We start from the raw sequence: 25182 nt of genomic DNA on the forward strand, positions 1-25182 counted from the left end.
CCGATTGGCTGAACCAATCAGCCAATCGGATTGAACTTGAATCTGATTGGCTGATTCAATCAGCTAATCAGATTTTTCTAACTTAATTCCGATTGGCTGATAGAATCCTATCAGCCAATCGGAATTCGGCGGACGCCATCTTGGATGACGTCATTTAAAGGTACCTCATTCGTCGTTCAGTCGTCGGCCGGGATGGATGCTCCGCGGTGGCGGAGCGAAGAAAGAAGATTGAAGATGCCGCTTCATGGAAGATGTTGCCGGAAGGAAGAAGACTTTGCTGTCGCTTGGAGGAAGACGTCGCCGGGAGGAAGAATTCTTCTTTGCTGCTTGGAGGAAGACATCGCCGGAGGAAGAATTCTTCTTTGCCGCTTGGAGCAAGACATCGCCCGGATCGGATTAGGAGTTCGGCCCGGTGTGGTGAAGACAAGGTAGGGAGATCTTCAGGGGGGTAGTGTAAGGCTCATTTAAGGGGGGTTTGGGTGGGTTTAGAATAGGGGTATGTGGGTGGTGGGTTGTAATGGGGGGGGGGGGTATTGTATTTGTATGCAAAAGAGCTGCATTCTTTGGGGCATGCCCCACAAAAGGCCCTTTTAAGGGCTGGTAAGGTAAAGAGCTTTGAACTTTTTTTAATTTAGAATAGGGCAGGGAATTTTTTTTTATTTTGGGGGTTTATTATTTTATTAGGGGGCTTAGAATAGGTGTAATTAGCTTAAAAATCTTGTAATCTTTTTTTTATTTTTTGTAATTTAGTGTTTGTTTTTTTTTGTAATTTAGTTTAGTTAATTTAATTGTATTTTTAGATAGATGTTTGTAGTTTATTTAATTTATTGATAGTGTAGGTGTATTTGTAACTTAGGTTAGGATTTATTTTACAGGTAATTGGGTAATTATTTTAACTAGGTAGATATTAAATAGTTAATAACTATTTAATAGCTATTATACCTAGTTAAAATAATTAACAATTTACCTGTAAAATAAATATTAACCCTAACATAGCTACAATGTAATTATTAATTATATTGTAGCTATCTTAGGGTTTATTTTATAGGTAAGTATTTAGATTTAAATAGGAATATTTTAGTTTATAAATGAATTAGATTAATTTAATATAAATTTAGTCAGGGGTGTTAGGGTTAGATAGAGTTAATATAGTTAATATAAATACTATAGTAACTATATTAACTATATTAACCCTAATATAATTAGGGTTAATATAGTTAATATATATAATGTAATACCTATATTAACTATAATATACTTAGGGTTAATATAGATAATATAGCTGGCGGCGGGGTAGGTAGATTAAATTAGGGGTTGATCATTTTAATAGAGATGGCGGCGGTGTAAGGGGCTTACATTAGGGGTTAATAATATTAATATAGCTGGCGGCGGTATAGGGGGATTAGATTAGGGGTTAATAATTTTTATATAGGTGGCGGCGGTGTAAGGGGTCAGATTAGGGGATAGATAAGGTAGATGACAGCGGTGTAAGGGGTTCTAATTAGGGGATAGATAAGGTAGATGGCGGCGGTTTTAGGGGCTCACAGTAGGGGGTTAGTTTATGTAGATGGCGGCGGGGTCCGGGAGCGGCGGTTTAGGGGTTAATAACTTTATTAGGGATTTCGGGGGGGGATCGCGGTTGACAGGTAGATAGACTGCGCATGCGTTAGGTGTTAGGTTTATTTTAGAAGATCGCGGTTGACAGGGAGATAGACATTGCGCATGCGTTAGGTGTTAGGTTTATTTTAGAAGATCGCGGTTGACAGGGAGATAGACATTGCGCATGCGTTAGGTGTTAGGTTTATTTTAGCAGCCAGTTTAGGGAGTTACGGGGCTCCAATAGTCAGCGTAAGGCTTCTTACGGCTGCTTTTTGTGGCGAGGTGAAAATGGAGTAAGTTTTCTCCATTTTCGCCACGTAAGTCCTTAGGCTGCATGTTGGATACCAAACTGCGCTGGTTTGGTATACCTGCCTATAGCCCAAAAAAACTACGAGCGACGGCAGAAATATACGCGCGTAACTTCTAGGTTACGCCGTATATGTGATACCAAACCAGCGTAAATATTGGCGTTGCCGGCTTTTGCGGGCGACGATTTATATCGGATCGACCCCCTGGAGCATTAGCGAATAAGGAATGAGAGTTACCTAAGTAACACACAGTTACATGACTTCATCAGTGCCTTGCACAATGGTATTGGGTGCACTGTAGGGAGGAGGTAGTTCAAACAAAAACGTTTGTAATATAAATATATTATAAAATTTAAAAAAATACTTCCTCATTAAGATTTATCATGATTTTGACCATGTGCTCTGCTGCTAAATGTTTGTACAACAGAGATTTGTAAATATTCTCAGTGGTTTTTATTATTTAATGTTATGCTGCATAATGGCCTAGATCAGTGTTTCTCAATTCCAGTCCTCAGGGCACACTAAAAGGACAGATTTTCATGATATCTGAACTAGAGCACAAGTTACATAATCAGCTGATTAGTAACCTACTCTCACCCGCAGTAATCCTGAAAATCTAGCCTGTCATTGTGCCCCGGGGACAGGAATTGAGAAACATTTGCCTAGATTTCAGTACACAAGCTAGTCTATTTAGATGCATTTTTATGGCCCATAAAGTGTTTTCTGATGCTGATCTATTATAACAAGACAATTAACTGTCGCCTAGATTTAGAGTTTTGTCGGTAACGACCCTCGTAGCTAACGCATGCTTTTTTTCTCCCGCACCTTTTAAATACCGCTGGTATTTAGAGTTCACAGAATGGCTGCGTTAGGCTCCAAAAAAGGAGCGTAGAGCATAATTTACCGCCACTGCAACTCTCAATACCAGCGGTGCTTACGGACGTGGCCAGCTTCAAAAACGTGCTCGTGCACGATTCCCCCATAGGAAACAATGGGGCAGTTTGAGCTGAAAAAACCCCAAACACCTGCAAAAAAGCTGCGTTCAGCTCCTAACGCAGCCCCATTGTTTCCTATGGGGAAACACTTCCTATGTCTGCACCTAACACCCTAACATGTACCCCGAGTCTAAACACCCCTAACCTTACACTTATTAACCCCTAATCTGCCGCCCCCGCTATCGCTGACCCCTGCATATTTTTTTTACCCCTAATCTGCCGCTCCGTACACCGCCGCAACCTACATTATACCTATGTACCCCTAATCTGCTGCCCCTAACACCACTGACCCCTATATTATATTTATTAACCCCTAATCTGCCCCCCACAACGTCACCGCCAGCTACCTACAATTATTAACCCCTAATCTGCCGACCGGACCTCACCACTACTATAATAAATGTATTAACCCCTAATCCGCCTAATTTATTTCGTTAAGGTTAGATTTAGCTTTAGGGGTTAATAAATGTATTAGAGTAGCGGTGAGGTCCGGTCGGCAGATTAGGGGTTAATACTTGAAGTTAGGTGTCGGCGATGTTAGGGAGGGCAGATTAGGGGTTAATACTATTTATTATAGGGTTATTGAGGCAGGAGTGAGGCAGATTAGGGGTTAATACATTTATTATAGTAGCGGTGAGGTCCGGTCGGCAGATTAGGGGTTAATAATTGTAGGTAGGTGGAGGCGACGTTGGGGGCGGCAGATTAAGGGTTAATAAATATAACATAGGGGTCGGCAGTGTTAGGGGCAGCAGATTAGAGGTTCATAGGGATAACGTAGGTTGCGGCGGTGTACGGAGCGGCAGATTAGGGGTTAAAAATGTTTAATAGAGTGGCGGCGATGTGGGGGGGCCTCGGTTTAGGGGTACATAGGTAATTTATGGGTGTTAGTGTACTTTAGAGCACAGTAGTGAAGAGCTTTATATACCGGCGTTAGCCCAAAAAGCTCTTAACTACTGACTTTTTTCTGCAGCTGGAGTTTTGTCGTTAGATTTCTAACGCTCACTTCAGCCACGACTCTAAATACCGGCGTTAGAAAGATCCCATTGAAAAGATAGGATCCGCAAATGGCGTAGGGGGATCTGCGGTATGGAAAAGTCGCGGCTGCAAAGTGAGCTTTAGACCCTTTCCTGACTGACTCTAAATACCAGTGGTAGCCCAAAACCAGCGTTAGGAGCCTCTAACGCTGGTTTTGACGGCTAACGCCAAACTCTAAATTTAGCCGTGTGTTTTTTATTATTATATGAAACATCTGTACAACACATCAAACATCTAAACTACACCTATTCCATAATCCAAAAAGTTCAACCTCTCAAAAACTATTTTTCCCTTATTGGGCTTGATTCAGATAGAGCATACAACTTTTTAAAAACATTCCTACATGCAGTACATAAGAGCTAGCTGCTGATTGGTGGCTACACAAATTTGCCTATTGTCATTGGCTCACCAATGTGTTCAGTTAGCTCAAGTAGTGCATTGCTGTTCCTTCAACAAAGGATACCAAGAGAATGAAGCAAATTGATAATAGAAGTCAATTGCAAAGTTGTATGCTTTATATAAACCATGGGGAAAAATTAAGTTTCTTGTCCTTTTAAAAACATATACAGTTTTTAAGCTTCATTTTGTTCCTATAAAATTCTTTGAGGGACTTTGTAGTATCTCTTAGATAATCTCTCCAGACAAGCTTTAGAGAATCCAGGCCTTCAGTGATTGTCATGTTTACATTTTAGAGGGGGGAAACCTTTAACCTGGGACATGTGAAAAAAAACAATTTATTCTTTTTATAGTGCACATATATTGTAAAGTAAATTAAAATAGTATGCTTGGGTTATTTAGCCAAAGCATTACTATTTCATGTGTATATCTCTTTAAATTATATATTAGGAATATAAAAATACAACTTGTTTTATAATGTATTCTAATGCAGTAATAAAATGTAGGTCCGTACAAAATTCATTATTCGGATATTCGTTTGTCAAACAAATTCAATATATGGCACATACCCAATCAAATGTTTTAATCATAATCATTAGGGACTGTATGGGCAACTAAACTGAATTTAGCCTGAATATTATGGGGCCGATTTACCAATGTCCGCCAGACAATGCCGACAGCATACGCTGTCGGCATTTAACATTGCACAAGCAGTTCTGGTGAACTGCTTGAGCAATGCCGCCCTCTGCGGATTCGTGGCCAATCGGCTGCTAGCAGAGGGTGTCAATCAACCCGATCGTATAGGATCGGGTGGATTGATGTCCGCAGCCTCAGAGGCAGCGGACCAGTTAAGGAGCAGTGGTCTTAAGACCGCTGCTTCATAACTGCTGTTTCCGGCTAGCCTGAAGGCTTGCCGGGAAACAGGGGCATTAGGGGCCTTTCAGCCCTTTAAAAATCGGCCACTATGTGTTTAAACAAACAATGTACTCGGGCAAGGAGTTGATACAAGTTTATTTCATTCAAAGCATTAGCAGGAACACCCTCTCAAATAGGCTGGGTTCTCTTTGACATCCTACACTGTCTGGGAGATTGATTTCTGATGCTGCTGCCATTTGTTTACAAAGCTTTTCTATAACAAATTCAGAATTATTTAAATTTCAGTATAGGCGGCAGTTTTATAGGCAAAATCTGCTTTTTCAAATAACAAAATAAAGGAGTTGTTTGTAAACAGTTTTATAAACTCCAGCATGTAAAATGGATCAATAGGAACATTAAAAAGGGTGATATTTTACAATTCAATGTCCCTTTAAAAAGTAAATACTAAAATGAAAGTTATTTTGGCTATATTTATTTTTTTGTCATAGGCTCGATTTTCAGAATTCTCGCTAAAAGTCAGGCCTACAATAAAAATATATAAACAAAAGTGATTTTCACTTTTATTCATAAGTATTTTACTTTAAACAGATACTATTCTGGCAGATGTTGCAGGCTTTAATTTAGTTGCACATACAGCTCCTACTGAATATGAGCCGGTATTCCAAGAAGTGCTGTAAAGTGGTTGGCTTCACTACAGACTTGCTGACGGGGACATTGTTAGATTTTATTTTGATCCTGTATCCATCTGGTATGTGCATTACTACTTTTAAAAAGTCCATAACAGGGGTCTGCAATCTAAATTATGTGACTGTTAATGAGCAGACAGGATCTTGTTTTTATCCTTTCAATCCATGCATGTCGTAGCAGTAAGTAAAAACACTCCTTGCTGTATAGATAGGAATGTTACATTTTTATTCTTGTAACTGCAACAGGGATATATAACATTTAATAGGGATAGTAAATATAAAGATGTCATCACTATGGGAATATCTTTTATTAGCCTCTCACTTCCTCTTACTGGTCTAGATTCACTCACAGCCACTCTGGTCTCACCAGTACATATGTTTGATGTACAGAGAGCGCTTCTCTCTTTGTATGCAAATTATGTTTGATGTACAGCATGTGATATAATCGATTATTCATCACGTACTTACATCTCAACATTTGTGGCAGAGTATCAGGGACACAGGGGGTTATTAGGGGCTTGTCACCATTTTTTGGGTGGAGCCATGTTTGGAGGGGAGGGATCATGAGTGGTTAGTGGGTGGGGTTGTGGGTGTTTCTGAGTGGTCTGTGGGTGTGTCAGTGCAGTTCATATGGCTGTCTCAGAGGGACAGAGCTCAGAATCAGGAACTGTCCCTCTCAAATAGGAACAGTTGGAAGGTCTGCCATAGGCTGAGTAAAAGAACCTTGGGGGCGTGTTCGTTGGTGTTCTTTAGCTGAGCCATGACCAATGGGATGTTTAATCAATTGGCAGGGGTGGACATTGCCTGAGCCAGATTAGCTGGAGTTGGTTGCTGGCTATGAGCAAAGTTTGAGCCTTTTTCTAGTTTTTACTTTAGAAAATAGGACATTTATAGAAAAGCAAAATCTAGTGGAGTTAAAGAGAAGCAGATCTTCCAAACAGTAAAAATCTCATAATATGATGGACAGTTAGGATCTCAAAAATTTTACATTTTTGCTGACTTCTCATCCAACACAGTCCTATTGACCTATTTTTTTGTGGTACTGAAGACTGGAGTTGGGAAATGATGCTTTAAAGCTACATTTTTACTGATGTTTGTATTTATGTTTTTGTCATTTTCATTGTGTATTTGTTGTTTTTGTGTACACTTTATACTTGTGTTTCTATGTGTTACATTTCTTTAAACACTCATTTTGAATCGTGTACAGATAGCATTTCCATTTAACGTGCACAGCATCATGATTTTTAATGGATGGATGTATTCTGAGAATTAGTCACTTAAAAATATTCCTGACCATAGAGTTATTAATCACCACTATTTAATTAGCTTCAATGATTATAATCTTCTGCTTGTCTGCACAACATACTTATTTAAAAGTGATATGATCTCTGTATAATAATGCTGTGCGAAGTAATGTTTAAAGCTACGTTATCTTAGCACTTGATTTCCACAACCAAAGAAAAATGATAGCAGAAACGGCAGAACTATACACAAGCCATATATAGTGTGGTGGGATTCCTGATTGAAAAAAAAGCTTGAATTTCTATGTACAAGAGAAAAATATTAACGTCTAGATATCTATATTCTGCATGTGAAAAATATTTGTTTAAACATGTTAATATTTTCATTTGTGCAAAATAAAATGATTTTAAAAATTTACAGTAAGTACATGGACAAGTAATACTGATTAGTGTGATAAAAGCTAGGGCTGATAATAAAATGTAGACGTGTATTTGTGAACGTTGGCAGTAAATGAATCCCAAAGATGGCTGCCGCAAGCCTCTTTCAGCAAATTTCGGAGCTAGATTTATTCTTGTGAAAGTGCAACACACTAAAATCTGTATTTGCACATATGTTAGTGTGTTACAGTTTCAGAAGAATAAATCCAACTTTGAAAATTGCCAAATGCGATTTGCAGACGTCATTGTTGGCATTTGTTTACTGCCAAAGTTCATAAATGCATGTCTAATAAAACTACCACAGCTCCATTGGTAGATACTGATACTCGCCTCAAACATATTTTTTTCCACTCTCTTTCTCTCTCTCTCAAAAAAAAAAAAAATACTGTTTAAACTGCCCTGATTTGGATGCAACAAAGAAAAACTGACTTTAATGTCCCTTTAAAGAACAAGATAGATAAAATTTAAAACTGCCCATTTACATGGTGTTTAGAAAGCATTCAAATGATGTAAAATGCAGGTGAAATTTAAAAAAATTCTATAAATTGTTTAACTGTTGAGGAAATATGTGTAAAATGTTAATCAGTCCTTGTGTGATATATACTAATAAAGCCAAACAAACATTTTTATATATAAATCAAATCCGGACTCAGCAACAAAATGTCCTGTATAAGTAGTCTTTACTCCCCCTTGCATAAGAACCTAGGCACTTACAAGTTATAACCATCTATGTGCATCCCAGTAGCCAATGTACCTATGGGATGTCAGGGATATAGCTTTCCTTGGAACTCCATGTTCACACCGGGATGGAAAGTGTGCTGTCAATTGGCTATATTATCACCCTGCACATACCTCCATACGTGCCCAATCGGTCATCTACCCTCTCCGTCTGTGCGGGATCCGTGGGGGTGTATCACCTGCCCATCTGATACGACCAAGCCCTTCAATGCTTCTGTGGCTCTCTCCGCCACCATTCCAATTCAGCAGTCCGGCTTTCAGGCCTTCTCAGTTACCATCCCGCTCGTCTGTGGGGTTGTGATGTCACAACAGGGGGGGTGTAATCTCTGTCCCAATCCATGGATAGCCGGCATTTGCACTGTATGAGCGTGGAGTGCCGGTTAGCAATGCAGGAATCAAAAGAAGAAGAATACTCCTCTCAAAAATTAAACTTAACATTTATTATTCCATTAAAAAAGAATAGACAGCAGCCAAACAAGCAAAGATGGTTATGCGCAGCACAACTGGCTTACGCGTTTCGGCATTCCGCCGTAATCGTAGCCTGGCTTGTGTATATTTCTCACTTTAAATACCTGTTAAAACAATGCTATTGGTTCAGAAGGAGCGCGCGTCACCATCTGTACACCTGTTCTATACGGCAAAATTCCTAATGATTACCTTAGACTAGGTATATTGCTTAATCATATGGAATCATCTAATGACAAGAAATTGAAAAATAAACACTGCAATGTTGCACTTAATTAAAATACATATGCCATGCAACATATTATTACATTCTTATCCTGGTAATATGCTACACATTGAATAACCTGAAAGTAATGTGTATATTAGAATACTAAAGTGCAAATTTACTGCAATGTAAGTTCAATTACAACAGACACATAATGTAACTAATGTATCACTTAATACATCTTACATAGTTCCAAAATATTTACATGATTTAAAAATAGTTGTTATGTTGAGACTGAGAAAAGAGTGCCGGTTGTCTCCAGACCTCCTATTCCCAATAGTTATTATTCAATGTGTACCATATGTAGGATTACCAAGATTAGAATGTAGTAATAGGTTGCATGGCATTTGTAATTTAATTAAGTGCAACGTTGCAGTGTTTATTTTTCAATTTCTTGTCATTAGATGATTCCATATGATTAAGCAATATACCTAGTCTAAGGTAATCATTAGGAATTTTGCTGTATAGAACAGGTGTACAGATGGTGACACGCTCTCCATCTTAACCAATAGCATTGTTTTAACAGGTATTTAAAGTGAGAAGAAGTATACACAAGCCAGGCAATGATTACAGCGGAATGCCGAAACGCGTAAGCCAGTTGCGCTGCACATAACCATCTTTGTTTGTTTGGCTGCTGTTTATTCATTTTTAACGGAATAATAAATGTTAAGTTTTATTTTTAAGCGAAGTATCCTTCTTCTTTTGATTCCTAAAATGTTAATCTCCATAAAATAATGAGTGCCGCCATGTAGGTTTCCCTTATCTAATCTCCTCTGCTAAGGCTGGTGGGACACATATAAATGACTGGTTAGTTTGTTTAAAAAAATTACTTTGTGGAATTTAGCAATTTTAGGCTTGTGAAGTCTGCACTTCCAGGAATTAAAAAACCCAAAGTTACAGGAAAAAGGGACAAAATAAATAACAATAGTGTATTACATTTTTTAATACACATAATAAAACATTTTATTTTAAAATATCAACGTGTCTAATGTCCATTAAAGCTGTATTTATTAAAGGGAGCTGGTGCTCCATTTTATCCACAGTTTTAACATTTTTAATAATTTTCTGAAGAGCCATAACAGATGGGTATAAATAGGGAAAGATTTTAAAACACCTTAATAAATATCTCATTTGTTAGTGACCACAGAACCACAATGTTGTGTTTTGTATAGTATTTAATGTTAAAGACTGTTTTTTATGTACTTACCTTGTACGTAGCGTACTTACCTTGTTTTGTATCATGTGTAAGTCTGTCTGTCTGATGTGAAACGTCTTATTTGCAGATGTTGATGAATGTGCTAACCTCACTCACTGTGGCAGCCAAGGGTTCTGTGAAAATACTGAAGGGTCTTACCGCTGCCTGTGTTACCAGGGTTACCAGGACTCTTTGGATGGGCAAGGTTGTGTTGGTGAGTTAAATCATTTTAAATCACTTTTTCTTATTTGCTTGACAAAAAAATTGTAGATTTTTGTAATTAAATGAGATATCAGCATTCTTTATTTCCACAATAAACAGTGTTTTTGTATTGTATTGGTCCCTGACATGAATCTCTATAGATATTAATCTTTTCCACTAACCATTATTACATTGTTATTCTTGAGCTCTGTTGATGGGATACACTGGTCTAGATTCATAGATGTCCATAAAATTGCTGAAGAGACTAATTTTAAAGGGGCATGAAACCCCCACATTTTTTTTTCATGACGCAGATAGGGAATTTAAAAAAAAGTTTCCAATTTTTTATACTCTCAAATTTTCTTTGTTCCCTTGTTATTCTTTAGTTGAAGAGATATCTAGATAGGTAGCGTGGACATGTCTGCAGCACTACATGACAGGAAATAGTGTTGCCATTTAGTGTTCTTGGTTTGTATAACATTGTTGCAAAATGGCTGCCAAATTGTACTGCAGACGTGCACACTCCTGAACCTAAATTCCTGATTTCAACAAAGGATAAAAAGAGAAATTTGACAATAGAAGTAAACTGGTACATTATTTAAAATTGTTTGTGCTATCTGAATCATGAAAGAAAACATTTGGGTTTTATGGTCCTTTAAAGACAAGAGCATGGTCGAAACTCATTGAGCGTCACTTAACCTCTTCTTTTCCAGCATATAGTTGTTTGAGGTGCGAGTACATGATATCTTGGATGTCAAATGTGAACCTCTTTAGCAACTATGAAAAACAATATTTACAGCCTCTTGCAAAATGGTTTAAGTAATTGCAAAATATTTGCACTTAATAATCTTGCTGGATAGAGAGGTATCTTGCAGGGCCTGGCTATGGACTTTCCTAGTCATTTTAGAGGCGTGATCAGGATTTTTCACCTACAGCTCTATCACCCCTGTGTTTTATCTCACAGTCGTGTCTGTTTTATTTATTTATTTTCTTTACCTATTTTCAACATTTCTTTTGTGCATATGTTTTGTAGAGGGAGTTTATTTTTTTGTTTTTTTTAATACACTTGGTTTTGACGGTAAACTTCACAGTGGAACTTTTTCTATACACTGCGAAGTGAACGGCTGCGATATAGATTAATGTTAATTGATTATAATGGAGCGTCACTTGCAAATTGTAGCTATTAACAGAGGCAGATACAAATCGCTATGAAATTCCTCACTTTTGAAATTGCAGTGTTAAGGCGCTTTATCCCGCAAGATATTCGTTTCATGGATGGGTCTGATTGAATCTAGGCCACTGAAATTCTCAGCATTTTTTATCTTTCTGTAAATAAATATAGCAGAAATGTAAGCTTTGGGTAGTGCTTGCTGATTGGTGGCTAAATGTAGCCATCAGTCAGCAAGCGCTACCCAGGTGCTAAACCAAAAATAGGCCGGCTCCTAAGCTTACATTCCTAAGCTTTTTCGAATAGAGATACCAAGAGAACGAAGAAAAATTGTTTATAGGAGTAAATTAGAAAGTTTCTTAAAATTGCCTTCTCTATCTGAACCATGAAAGAAAAAATTTGGGTTACACTGAAAAATGGAGCTTGATGGCCCGTATTTCTGGCAAGTCTTCAGACTCGCCAGAAACAGCAGTTATGAAGCAGCGGTCTATAGACCGCTGCTCCATAACCCTGTCCGCCTGCTCTGAGCAGGCAGACAGGAATCGCCGCAATTCAACCCGATCGAATACGATCGGGTTGATTGACACCTTCCTGCTAGCGGCCGATTGGCCGCGAGTCAGCAGGGGGCGGTGTTGCACCAGCAGCTCTTGTGAGCTGCTGGTGCAATGCTGAATACGGAGAGCGTATTGCTCTCCGCATTCAGCGAGGTTTTGTGGACCTGATCCGCACTGTGGGATCAGGTCCGCAAGACCGTTCATAAATAGAGGCCACTGTATCATAATATTCCCTAGCTGGAGCAAGCTTATACCCTGGGTTGCAGGAGCACATAAATTAACCTTCCGTGTTTGACACTAAACATTCAAGCATAAATAACCACTCAGACAGTCACTATTGTGCGTTTTCTTTTTACATTTATAGAGCATTTTCTCTTTTATGCACTTTTTTTGTCCCTTGTAAGTACACAGTATTTTTTTCAGCCTGTCTGGGAGAGTAGAAACAACACAATTTTAGGTGCATTTTACAACAAAAGCAGACAAAAAAAAGGAATTTTTCCTGTAATATTTTATTTATCATAAGTACACATGTTAGGGATTAGATTTTGAGTTAAATATACATTTAACCTCTACATAGTTAAGAATTGGAGCTGTCCATTGGAAATATATAAGATCCACTATTGCAGATAGAGGGCATTTAAAATACGTGTTTTTTTTCTTGCAAAACATGTTAAATATACTAAGTAAACACTAATAGCCCGTGTACGAAGGAGCGAGTGGACAAGCATATCAACTCGAGAAGTTGTCCGCTCGCCTTCGCTACATACGGGCAGCAGACAAACAGGATCTGCTGCTGTATGTATCATTACATGCTCAAGTGAGCATGTAATGCCCGCCCCTTCTCTCGCATGACCAATTGTGTGAGAGAAGGGACTGTCAATCACCATGAGCGAGCTCTCAGTGATCTTCCCTCGCCACCTAAGAGGTGGCGTAGGCTGTAAGAAACAGCGGTCTAATGACCACTGCTTCTTACATTGCGGCAAGTAGGCTCGCATATCCGAACCTGCCCCGTAAGGGCTGCAGAGCAGCTTTCGCTGCTTAGTACATGGAGCCCTAAATCAGGGATAGGCACGGACAAAGGCTGTGGTGGACATTTTCCAAAGTACAGACCTTAGTGAAGAACACCAAGGTACATTTGAAATTAAAGTGTCAGTAAACATTAAAAATAATGTTATATAATTCTGCACATAGTGCAGAATTATATAACATTTTATTAGCGCAAATGTTTTAAAACAAAATTTCCCCTTTGAATTTTAAATAAAACCTGCTGTTTTACAGACCCGCTCTCTGTGATCTTCTGAGCGGGTCTGTTTTTTTTCAAACAGCGCATCGGGCCAGCTGTATAGTCACAGCCCGGCTCGACTGCGCCATAGCACTAAGTGCAGCTCGCTCCTGCAGGGGAAATTTTGTTTTAAAACGTTTGCGCTAATATAATGTTATATAATTCTGCAGTATGTGCAGAATTATATAACATTATTTTTAAGGTTTACTGTCCCTTTAAAAACATTATTTTATAGTGTTGGGTGTTATTATACTGATGCAGATACCACTGATCCTATAACCAGCCCTCCTCTGACTATACCTATGAGCCAGTGTCACTACTGTGTCTTTGTATAGTGCTTGGTGTTGATTATACTGATGAAGATACCACTGATCCTATAACCAGCCCTCCTCTGGCTATACCCATGGGCCAGTGTCACTAATCTGTCATTATATAGTGCTGGGTGTTATTATACTGATGCAGATACCACTGACCCTATAACCAGCCCTCCTCTGGCCATACCCATGTGCCAGTGTCACTACTGTGTCATTATATAGCGCTGGGTGTTATTATACTGATTTAGATACCACTGACCCTATAACCAGCCCTTGTCTGGCTATACGCATGTGCCAGTGTCACTACTGTGTCTTTGTATAGAGCTGGGTGTTATTATACAGATGCAGATAACACTGATCCTATAACCATAAGCCATTGTCACTACTGTGTCATTATATAGCACTGGGTGTTATTATACTGATGCAGATACCACTGATCCTATAACCAGCCCTCCTCTGGCTATACCCATGTGCCAGTGTCACTACTGTGTCATTATATAGCGCTGGGTGTTATTATACTGATGCAGATACCACTGACCCTATAACCAGCACTTGTCTGGCTATACGCATGTGCCAGTGTCACTACTGTGTCATTATATAGCGCTGGGTGTTATTATACTGATGCAGATACCACTGATCCTATAACCAGCCCTCCTCTGGCTATACCCATGTGCCAGTGTCACTACTGTGTCATTATATAGTGCTTGCTGTTATTATACTGATGCAGATACCACTGATCCTATAACCAGTCCTTGTCTGGCTATATGCATGTGCCAGTGTCACTACTGTGTCATTATATAGCGCTGGGTGTTATTATACTGATGCAGATACCACTGATCCTATAACCAGTCCTTGTCTGGCTATACCCATGTGCCAGTGTCACTACTGTGTCATTATATAGCGCTGGGTGTTATTATACTGATGCAGATACCACTGATCCTATAACCAGTCCTTGTCTGGCTATACCCATGTGCCAGTGTCACTACTGTGTCATTATATAGTGCTGGGTGTTATTATACTGATGCAGATACCACTGATCCTATAACCAGTCCTTGTCTGGCTATACCCATGTGCCAGTGTCACTACTGTGTCATTATATAGCGCTGGGTGTTATTATACTGATGCAGATACCACTGATCCTATAACCAGTCCTTGTCTGGCTATACCCATGTGCCAGTGTCACTACTGTGTCATTATATAGCGCTGGGTGTTATTATACTGATGCAGATACCACTGATCCTATAACCAGCCCTCCTCTGGCTATACGCATGTGCCAGTGTCACTACTGTGTCTTTGTATATAGCTGTGTATTATTATACTGATGCAGATACACATCCAGTATTTCACTCAGGCTTTATTTATTCCATAACTTTATTCACACTACATATTTTTTTTAATTCTTATTATTTAATCAGAAAGAAATAATATACTAAGGGGTGGAGGACACTGCAAGGGCTAGTCATGGACACCAGTGCCCGTGTACGGACACCTTGCCTATCCCTGCCCTATATGCTGACGTCTATTTAGGATGCACAGTTAGAGAACAAGATAATAAATTATGGCAGTGCCTTTATTTCAGTACAGATATGAATAATCCTGCAATAGGGAAAACAGATTTGTATTAAAATACACAGCTTCAATATTAAGACGCACAGCTTTATATTTTGTTTTTAAGCATTACACAAATTACCTCCATCATGTTGCTTCCCAGAGGATGCTTAAAAAAATGAATTTGCCATTCAACCACTGAATACTTTACATACTTAAAGGGACATGAAACTTACTGTTTTTCTTTAGTGAGTCAGACAGAGCATGCCATTTTAAACCACTTCCTAATATACTTGCATTATCTAATTTGCCATATTCTCTTGTAATCTTTGAATGAAAAGAATACCTGGTTAGGTTTAGGAGCAGCTGCTGGCACATATAAGACTCTTGTTATTTGCTCACCAAATGTGGTCAGCTAGCTCCCAGTATTTGATAATAGAAGTAAATTGGAAAGTTGTTGAAAATGTTATGCTTTATCTAATTAATGTCAATTCATATCCCTTTAAGATTCTTGAAGAATACAAATTTACGCCTATGAATAAGCGCCACTAGGGGGCGCGAAACGCGTCAGGCCTGTCTTTTTCACCCCCTGTCTTTGTGTCCAGCTTGATTGTGTATTTTATATACAATTTTTAAACATTTTTTCATTAAAGTTTTGAATTTTTTACTGAATACAGTTGCGCCTATCTGGTTATTGGAGTACCTGCCATTTGCCCTCTTGTTCCTGTACAAATTTACAGAAGTCTGTGGTGCTGAACTACTGTATCATCTTAGTTACCTCACAAAGCCAATGATACATTGCAAATGCAAACAGATGTTTGTAAAAAGATATCATAGCAAGCCAACAAAATGATCACTCCATATATCAGTCACAAATATTGTATGTTGTTTTTATTTTAACATCTGCTACTGATATTTTTATTTGCTACAGTTTTTATTACTTTTATAAGTGTCTGTTTGGTCTTTTGGGAATTATAACTTAGTTTTCTATTTCTCTCAATGTATTTTACGGTAGAACAAGTCATTATATTACTGAGAATGATAAATACTATTATTTTTGTAAGTAAATCTTATCAGTACAAAATATCCGTACCGAAATGTAAGTTTGAAACATTCAAAATTGGATAGTTGTCTAATTTGACAAATGTGTCTTGGAAGCCAATTTTTTCTTTGTAGTATCTTAAAGAGTAGATTTTAAAACGTATTACAGTTTTCTCCATAAAATTGATGTACTGGTGCTAACAATAAACTTTTATTTTTGTTTTGCATGGGGCTTGTAGCTTTCTTATCAATAGAGCTTTATGAGTTGTCCTTATCAGACAATAAGCAATTTGTCTTTAAGGATTAATTATACAGAAACACAATTTTCCTGTTTGGTTTCTGAATTCATTTCTAAGATCAAAAACTCGCTAACATTGGAGAGAAATTACAAAAAACTTTCGTTTTTTTTAGACCTTACATTGTTATATAGGAGTCTCTCCTTCACATACAGAACCCTGTAAAGTGAGATAAACATCTCTCAAGGTAAAATTTGTGTTTCTAAAATTCTTTGAGTACTTTTTTTAGATCATATTGGCAGAGCAGAGAGCTTTAGATTATGGTATGGAGCTTGATGCCCCGTGTTTCTGGCGAGCCTGAAGGTGCGCTGGAAACAGCGCTCCATAATCTGTCTGTCTGCTCTGAGGCCGCGGACAGAAATCGTCAGAAATCAACCCGATCGAATACGATCGGGTTGATTGACAGCCCCTGCTAGAGGGCCGATTGGCCACAAATCTGCAGGGGACGGCATTGCACCAGCAGTTCACAAGAACTGCTGGTGCAATGATAAATGCCGAGAGCGTTTACTGTCGGCATTTATCGATGTGCAGTGGACATGATCCGCTATATCGGATCATGTTCGCTTGCACAATCATAAATAGGCCCTTTGATTTGAATTCCAAATGAGTAGTAGATTTTATTCTCACAAATTTATGTTGTTTCCATTTATCATGCCCCTGTACCACATGACAGCCCTCAGCCAATCGCAAAACGCATATACGTATACACTGAGCGCTTGCACATGCTCAGTAGAAGCTGGGGGTCTTGTGCTTTTATAAAGTTGTGCACATTAAAATAAATAAGAAAGTTGTTTAAAATTGCATGCTCAAGCTGAATCATGAAAATGTAACTTTGACCTTAGTGTCCCTTTTAAAGTTTTATTTCACGATTAAATACTGCTCTTTCAAATTCATTAAAGGGACACTGTACCCAAAAAATGTCTTTCATGATTCAGATTGAGCATGAAATTTTAAGCAACTTTCTAATTTACTCCTATTATCACATTTTCTTCATTCTCTTGGTATCTTTATTTGAAATGCAAGAATGTAAGTTTAGATGCCGGCCCATTTATGGTGAACAACCTGGGTTGTCCTTGCTGATTGGTGGATAATTCATCCACCAATAAAAAAAGTGCTGTCCAGAGTACTGAAACCAAAAAAAAGATTAGATGCCTTCTTTTTCAAATAATGATAGCAAGAGAACGAAGAAAAATTGATAATAGGAGTAAATTAGAAAGTTGCTTAAAATTGCATGCTCTTTCTGAATTACAAAAGAAAAAAATTGGGTTCAGTGTCCCTTTAAAGAACCTGATAAACCAAATACAAATGCATGCCATCTCTTCCAGGATTTTTTTTTTCAAAGATCATAATACTTCAAGGGACATGGAAATGAAATTGATCTAATGTAACTTTACTATGTAGATCCTTAGCTCCTTTCCAAGAGAACATATTGAGGGAGGGTTACTAAATCTATCTTCATTCAGAGACCAGATAAAAAGTATTGAATGGACCCTGTTTGGCCCTTCTGCTGTTGGTTGGACAAACCCCGATTTAAAGCTTTAAAGACACAAAATAATTAAACATTTTGCTTTGTTCTCTAGGTGAGCTCAGAGCAATATATATATATGCTATAGATGCTCCCAACAGCCTACCTAGGTTTTGTCTTCAACAAAGAATACCAAGAGAACAAAGCAAATTTGACAATAGAAGTAAATTGAAAAGTGGTTTCAAATTGTGTGTTCTATTTGAATCATGAAAGTTTAATTAGATATTATGTTTACTAATTTAATAAGTATCCAGTTGGCTGCATTGCAATCATTTTTTTTTAATGTTTCACAACCTTTTGTAAACCAGCTGCATCATCAACTGATCCTCAGAGACATCTGTCTCTCAAGTATTGTTGAAATACTCAGGAAACACTTGAATGTATTTTCAGTAGCGACAAACTTTCATTGTGCACCAGAGAGTTTGTGCATTCCAGGAGATGGTGCAGGCCTAGATGCTTAAACAAAGAACTGTAAGTAAATATATATATATACATATGTAACTAAATCGGTATTTACAATTTTCCAGATGTGAACGAATGTGAAATGCTTAGTGGAGTTTGTGGAGAGGCCCGATGTGAAAATGTAGAAGGAACTTTCCTCTGTCTGTGCCATGATGACAAGCAAGAATACGACCCTATGACTGGGCAGTGCCATTTAGCAGGTAGCTACGATTTAGAAGGTAGGTACTATAAATATAGTATCACATTCATGCCTGAGCTTCAGAGCTGAGCTGTCTCATCAAGCAAAATGACATGAAACCTAAATGTTATCTTTTATAATTCAGATAGAGAACACAATTCTAAATAACTTTCCAATTTACTTCTATTATCTAATTTGTTTCATTCTCTTGATATCCTTTGTTGAAAAGTATACCTAGATAGGCTCAGGAGCTGTTGATTGGTGGCTGCACATATATTCCTTATGTCATTGGCTCACCCAAATACAATACTGTTTCTTCAACAAAGGATTCCAATACAATTAGAAAAGAAAGAAATTGGAAAGTTGATTAAAGTTGTGTTCTGAATCTGAGTCAGGAAATAAAAAAAAATGGCTTTCATGTCCCTTTAAACTCTACTCCCCAAAAGTTTGTACACTTTGCATGCACGATTAAAAAATGACAACAAATGCATCAAAGGGACATTAAACTGCTGGATACAATTACAGTAGCAGGATTACTAGTCACCATGCTGTTCTTTTTCCTTCTGTTCTCACAGCTATTGTATTATTTTAACCCTTAAATAAGTGCTGGTTAGTGAGTTCTGCACCTTCACACTGGGGGCTGCCATCTTGGAATTTAAGTATTCTTGTGCCCTGTGACAGGAGTTTTGCACACTCACAGATTAGTGATATTTGTGCCTTCTTGACAAGCCGTATCATGCATTTCAGTTTAGTGGGCGCAATACAGAACGAGAGCTTTTTCATATTTGTTGTGTACCTTTTAAACTGTGTAAAAAAAAAATGCAAAAATGTAACTCTTCTGCATACTGTTGTGTGAGCTAATCCAAAGTGGAAGGTTACAACTGTTAAAAAGTCTCAATGTCTCTGATCTGTAAAAATGCACTGCTTCTGTCCCACAAAGTATCAATAAGATGGTGGCACCCAGTATAAACATGCAGAGCGTTACTGACTGGCTTCTTTAAAAGGTTATAATAAGATAACAGCTTTAATGAGAGCTGCAGGTACTGAAGGAAAAACAATAGCATGTTGAGTAGTTACCATGCTACTGTAGTTGTACCCTGGCAGGTTAATGTCCCTTTAAATAAAAATGTTATTTTAATTTGGTGTTGAAAGACATCTGCATATGCGCAAATTTAGTTTCAGCTAATTTTTTTTCTAGGCATGCACTGTCAACATGAAAATCACTACCTTGAAGCTTTAGATTGCTAGACATCCTGCTCTGTTTTTCATCAACATAAAGGGTCATTAAAGCCAACTACGTATATATAATTATGAATATATCTATAGGACCTCCTGTACATACTAACCAATCAGTTTGCAGCATGTAGGAGTCTCAGAGTTCCATGGGATGCACTTCAGCTCTTCTGGGGGGGGGAGTGGAATTTTCTGCAATCAACTTTAGGAAAAGCAGACAAAATAAATAATAAAAGCGCATTGCAACATTTTTTTCATTGTTCATAATTAAACTTTTTACATAGAATAACAATTTCATTTTAATGTCTCTTTATGCAAAGATTATACTTAATCATAAAATATATCTCCATTCTAAATTCCATGAAGACAGAAACAGTAGTTTTAATTGTAGTTTTTTCTAAAAATTCTCATATGGACGTAATGAATGCTACGCTTTTTAATAAATCCAAAAGTACTGAACCAATCCCAGGCCTACAATGTCCATGGAAATTGCAGAATTAAGAGACCTATGTAACCACCTTTCTTCACATTAATAGTAGGACCTCTCAGCTGTTTCAACACAGTTGACCACCACATCCACCTATAGACTCTCAGCTCTATTGGTCTCTGTGACTTTGCCCTCTCTTGGATTCACTTAATTTGCTGGCGGTGACACCTCCTCAATGTCTCTGTCTGTTGGAGTACCTCAAGGCTCTGTCCTGGGTCCTCTTATATTCTCTATTTATACTTCTTCACTGGGTAAACTTATCAACAGCTAAGGCTTCAAATATGACCGCTGTGCTGATGACACCTCTCCACCCCTGCTCTCTCTCCCTGTCATTTCTCATGTCAGTGACTTCTTAGCTGCAGACTGCTTAGCTGGCATTGCTTCCTGGATGGCCTCGCGCCACCTAAAGATTAACATGTCCAAGACTGAGCTCCTTCTAATTCCTCCCTCTAGCTCTACTCCAATTTCTGACTTCACTGTGTCCCCATCACCCCAAGTCTGTTGCCACTTGACTCCAATCTGTCATTCATCCCCCACATCCAATGGCTCTCTTTATCCTGCCGCAACTACCTACACAATATCTCCAAAATGTGTCACTTTCTGAGCGTTGGCAGCACTAAGCAACTAATCCACTCCCTTGTAATTTCCAACTTGACATACTGCAATAGCCTACTAACTGGCCTTCCTCTCTCCTGCCTCTTACGCGTTTGACGCTACAACTGATCGCTTAATCATAGAAGATGATTAAGCGATCGGTTGTAGCACAAAATGCGTAAGATGACTTTTATGTCACCTCCTGTGTCTGTTTAAATGTGCTTCAAAAAATTTAGATTTTTATATGAGTCAACTTTGGAGTCCGACATCCTTTTAGGAGTTTAAAATTACATGCTCTATGTGAATCATGAAAGAAACATTTCAGGTTTCATATCCCCTTAATATAATTACTAGTGTCATAATTGTGGTTATTACTATTATTGTAATGTAAGTAGCAGTATTAAAAAATTTTAATCCAGTTTCCTACAGTACACTGTCTAAGCTAAACAGTGGTTTTCATTATGTACCAAACCATTGATTATACTTGTATAAAATAGGATTTTAATGACCCAAAAGAATAAAATGACCCAAAAGAATAAAAGGAGATAAATTAGCTTTCTGTAACAAACAATACCTCTTTATTGCTTGGCTAAAAATAAAACAAAGGACACTTATTCGGCCTTATTAAGGTAACTGATGCAAATAGTAATTCTTCTAAATATGTTGCCATAGTGTATTTAACTCAGGGTTTTATAATTGTCAAACTTGCGTTGGTCATGTGGAAGGAGAAATGTGGTGTTTTATAAACAAAGCAGGATGGAACTCTGGTAATATTTGTGCTTCTGTTTTCTTTCATTGTATTCATTTGCTTTGTAATAATGTGCTGTTTGCTTTATCAACATTCTGCCCTCTGAAAATTACATTATGCTGACAATTTCCTGCGGTATGTTTTCAATGTTGACAGACTTATGAAAAATCCTCTGAGCGAATCCAATTTACAGTTATAGAACATTTTTGAAGTTTGTAAAATTGGGCAGCATGGAGAGGGTTATGGGACCAAGTTTAATCAACAATATCTTATGTCATTTATGCAATATTTACATGTGATAATACTACTTATAGTTGCTACTTTACGTAGTTTTATGTCAGTTTTTACACTTTTGTATACATAGTACCATCAACTATAGTACAATACTGTAATCAGAAAGCTAGTGGTGTATAAAATAAATCTAGACTAGCATTTGCATTGTAGAACACAAAAAAATAAACTGCCAGAGAAAATGGTAATTTCAAATAATTTAATTTTTTAAAAATATAAATTTAAAAGGTCTGGATTTCTGAATAATTCTGGATTTTGGAATTCCAGATTTGGGGATTTGTACCTGTATGATCTATGTATTATAAATTTGCGTGTATCCTTTGCTTTCTAATCTTTACTTTACTATATTCTTATTTTGCTATTTTATTTCATTGAAATGCAAATCATATTTTGAATCGTGAACTTTTTTTATATATACATTGAGTGCTAAATTAAGATGAGGGTTCTAGTTAATACTAGAATTGTAATAAGGCTTCAATATATAGATATACAATTAATTACATTTTCTTTAGGAATCGAGTTAAGTTAACAATATTATGATTATGGTTTTACTCTATTACTATTGGGGCCCTCATTTTGGATAGCATTATGAGAGGTTATGTTTAGACTTAGTCATATTATCATCTGATATCTAGTTAGCGTTAGAGATAAGATTATGATTTTGTTAAGGTTTTGTGAATTTATGATTAGAGATCTTAGTTCTTTATGGTTATATTTTTGGGTTGGGTTAGAGATAGGATTAGTGTTCCAGTTGCATTCCAGTACACAAAAATAAACACTGCAAGCTCTCTTGTTACAGAGCTACCAGGACCTCAATATAAACTACTGGTAAGAAATAAGATTAGATTTTTAAAACATTAATTTTACCAACTATATTCTTAATCTACTTTTTATTAACTCCGTACAACCAGTTGGAAAACAAAACAAAGTACCGTTATGATTTTTCATTATTTTTCCATGTAATTTTTTAGAGATTAATTTAGATAATACAGAAATTAATTTAGATACTAGTTCATTATGTTTAAAGTTGCTTCAGTATTTCTAAACGTTTTAGGGTCAGATTACGAGTGGCACGCTATTGGAGGTTTGCGCTCGTTTTACAAGTTGAAAGTAAACGTGATCGCTTGAGCGCAATTTAAGTAAGCATCCTCAGACCTCTGGTTAACTGTTTCGCAAGACAAAAAAGTGTCACAAAACATATATAAAAATACATTAAAAAGTACAGTTACACTATCTGATAAAAATTATTAAAAGAAATATTGCATGAAAAAGTTATAAGGTCTCAGTTGTTAGAATAAAAAGACTGCAAAGGTATAGGGCAATAAGTACAAGTAGCACTTCGCTACTTCCAAACCATTTTTTTTTTTTCAAAATTAGTAATAGTTACATTGTAACACTGATATCTGTTAGGGATCCCTGAATATCCCTTGACATGTAGATATTTTTTTAATAGACAACCCAAAGTATTGATTTAGACCCATTTTGGTATATTTCATGCCACCATTTCACCGCCAAATGCGATCAAATAAAAAAAATCGTTAACTTTTTTACTAACTTTTTCACAAACTTTAGGTTTTTCACTGAAATTATTTACAAACAGTTTGTGCAATTATGGCACAAATGGTTGTAAATGCTTCTCTGGGATCCCCTTTGTTCAGAAATAGCAGACATTTATGGCTTTGGCATTACTTTTTGGTAATTAGAAGGCTGCTAAATGCCGCTGCGCACCACACTTGTATTATGCCCAGCAGTGAATGGGTTAATTAGGTAGCTTGTAGGGTTAATTTTAGCTTTAGTCTAGTGTAGTAGACAACCCCGCCCCACCCCTTCACGCGCGTCAAATCCCCCACATTGGAGTGCATTAGAGCCGTTTTCTGTCAAGTAGATGAAAACATGTTAAAGCAAATGTATGCAATATTCATATTTAATAAAGTGTTATACTGTGCATTTTCTGTAAATATTTCACATTCCAATGTTCTGCACATAGCAGAATATGTTCCAAGTATTTTTAAATAGATTTTCCTATATATATCTGTCTATACAATGTATGTATATATATGTATGTGTAGATATATATATATATATAGGTATAGCTATATATTGTTCCAAAATACCATCATCTATATGTAGAAGTATGTATTTATGAATAAATAAAATATATTCTTTTATGTGAAGAACATTGGAATGTGAAATATTCATATTTTTATATTGGGTTAGCTCACTTGAGAATAGTCAATTGGGTTTGCGCACGAGTAGGGTGGTTTTTTTTTCACTTTTTTGCTCCATTGACTTCTGTGGGGAAATACATTAACATGATTGCGATATCCTAAGTTCGGCTTTTTGCGCATATCGGGTTAGTGTGAGCGAAAACTCTTTACTTTTACTTGTCATACGAGAGTTACCCAACGCGCGCAAAAGGCTTACTTCTAACGGAGTTAGCGTGCGAGCAGGAATGTTAAATACCGCTCCACTTATAATCTGGCCCTTATTAAGGTAATATAGGAATCTTGTACCATGATCTGTAGACTTGAATTGTTATTGCATTAAAATAACATTAAAGGGACATGAAACCCATATTTTTTCTTTTATGATTTAAAAAGATCATTCAATTTTAAGTATTGCATTTTTAGGATTGTTCTCCTTGTCATCCAGCATGCTTATGGACTTTTTAACTTTTGGTTAATAAAGCTTTTATTTTTTTAACTTTCCCCTCAAGTGCTCAGGATCTGTTTGCCATGAAATTTTAAACAACTTTCCAATTTACTTCTATTATCTAATGTGTTTCATTCTCTTGATATCCTTTTTTGAAACATATACCTAAATAGGCTCAGTAGCTGCTGATTGGTGGCTGCACATAAATGCCTTGTGTGATTGGCTCACCCATGTGCATTGCTATTTCTTCAACAAAAGATATCTGAAGAATGAAGCAAATTAAATACTAGAAGTAAATTGTAATGTTGTTTAAAATTGTATTCTCTGTCTGAATCATTAGTCATTTTTTGGGTTTGGGTGTCCTTTTAATG

The 25182-nt window shown here is 37.2% G+C and overlaps 1 protein-coding gene across 6 annotated transcripts in view; it reads left to right on the forward strand.

Annotated features, from left to right (window-relative positions):
- Positions 1 to 25182, forward strand: part of LTBP1 (latent transforming growth factor beta binding protein 1) — a 596328-nt gene that overhangs the window by 528103 nt on the left and 43043 nt on the right. For 3 of the 6 annotated variants that reach the window (XM_053711862.1, XM_053711865.1, XM_053711860.1), the window contains 2 exons: positions 10326 to 10451; positions 18694 to 18846. In XM_053711862.1, coding sequence (XP_053567837.1) covers positions 10326 to 10451; positions 18694 to 18846 — 279 coding nt within the window. The remainder of the gene's footprint in view (positions 1 to 10325; positions 10452 to 18693; positions 18847 to 25182) is intronic. The other 3 variants (XM_053711864.1, XM_053711866.1, XM_053711861.1) reach the window with 2 other exon arrangements.

The sequence above is a fragment of the Bombina bombina genome, chromosome 4 (genome assembly GCF_027579735.1).
Source record: "Bombina bombina isolate aBomBom1 chromosome 4, aBomBom1.pri, whole genome shotgun sequence".
NCBI lineage: Eukaryota > Metazoa > Chordata > Amphibia > Anura > Bombinatoridae > Bombina > Bombina bombina.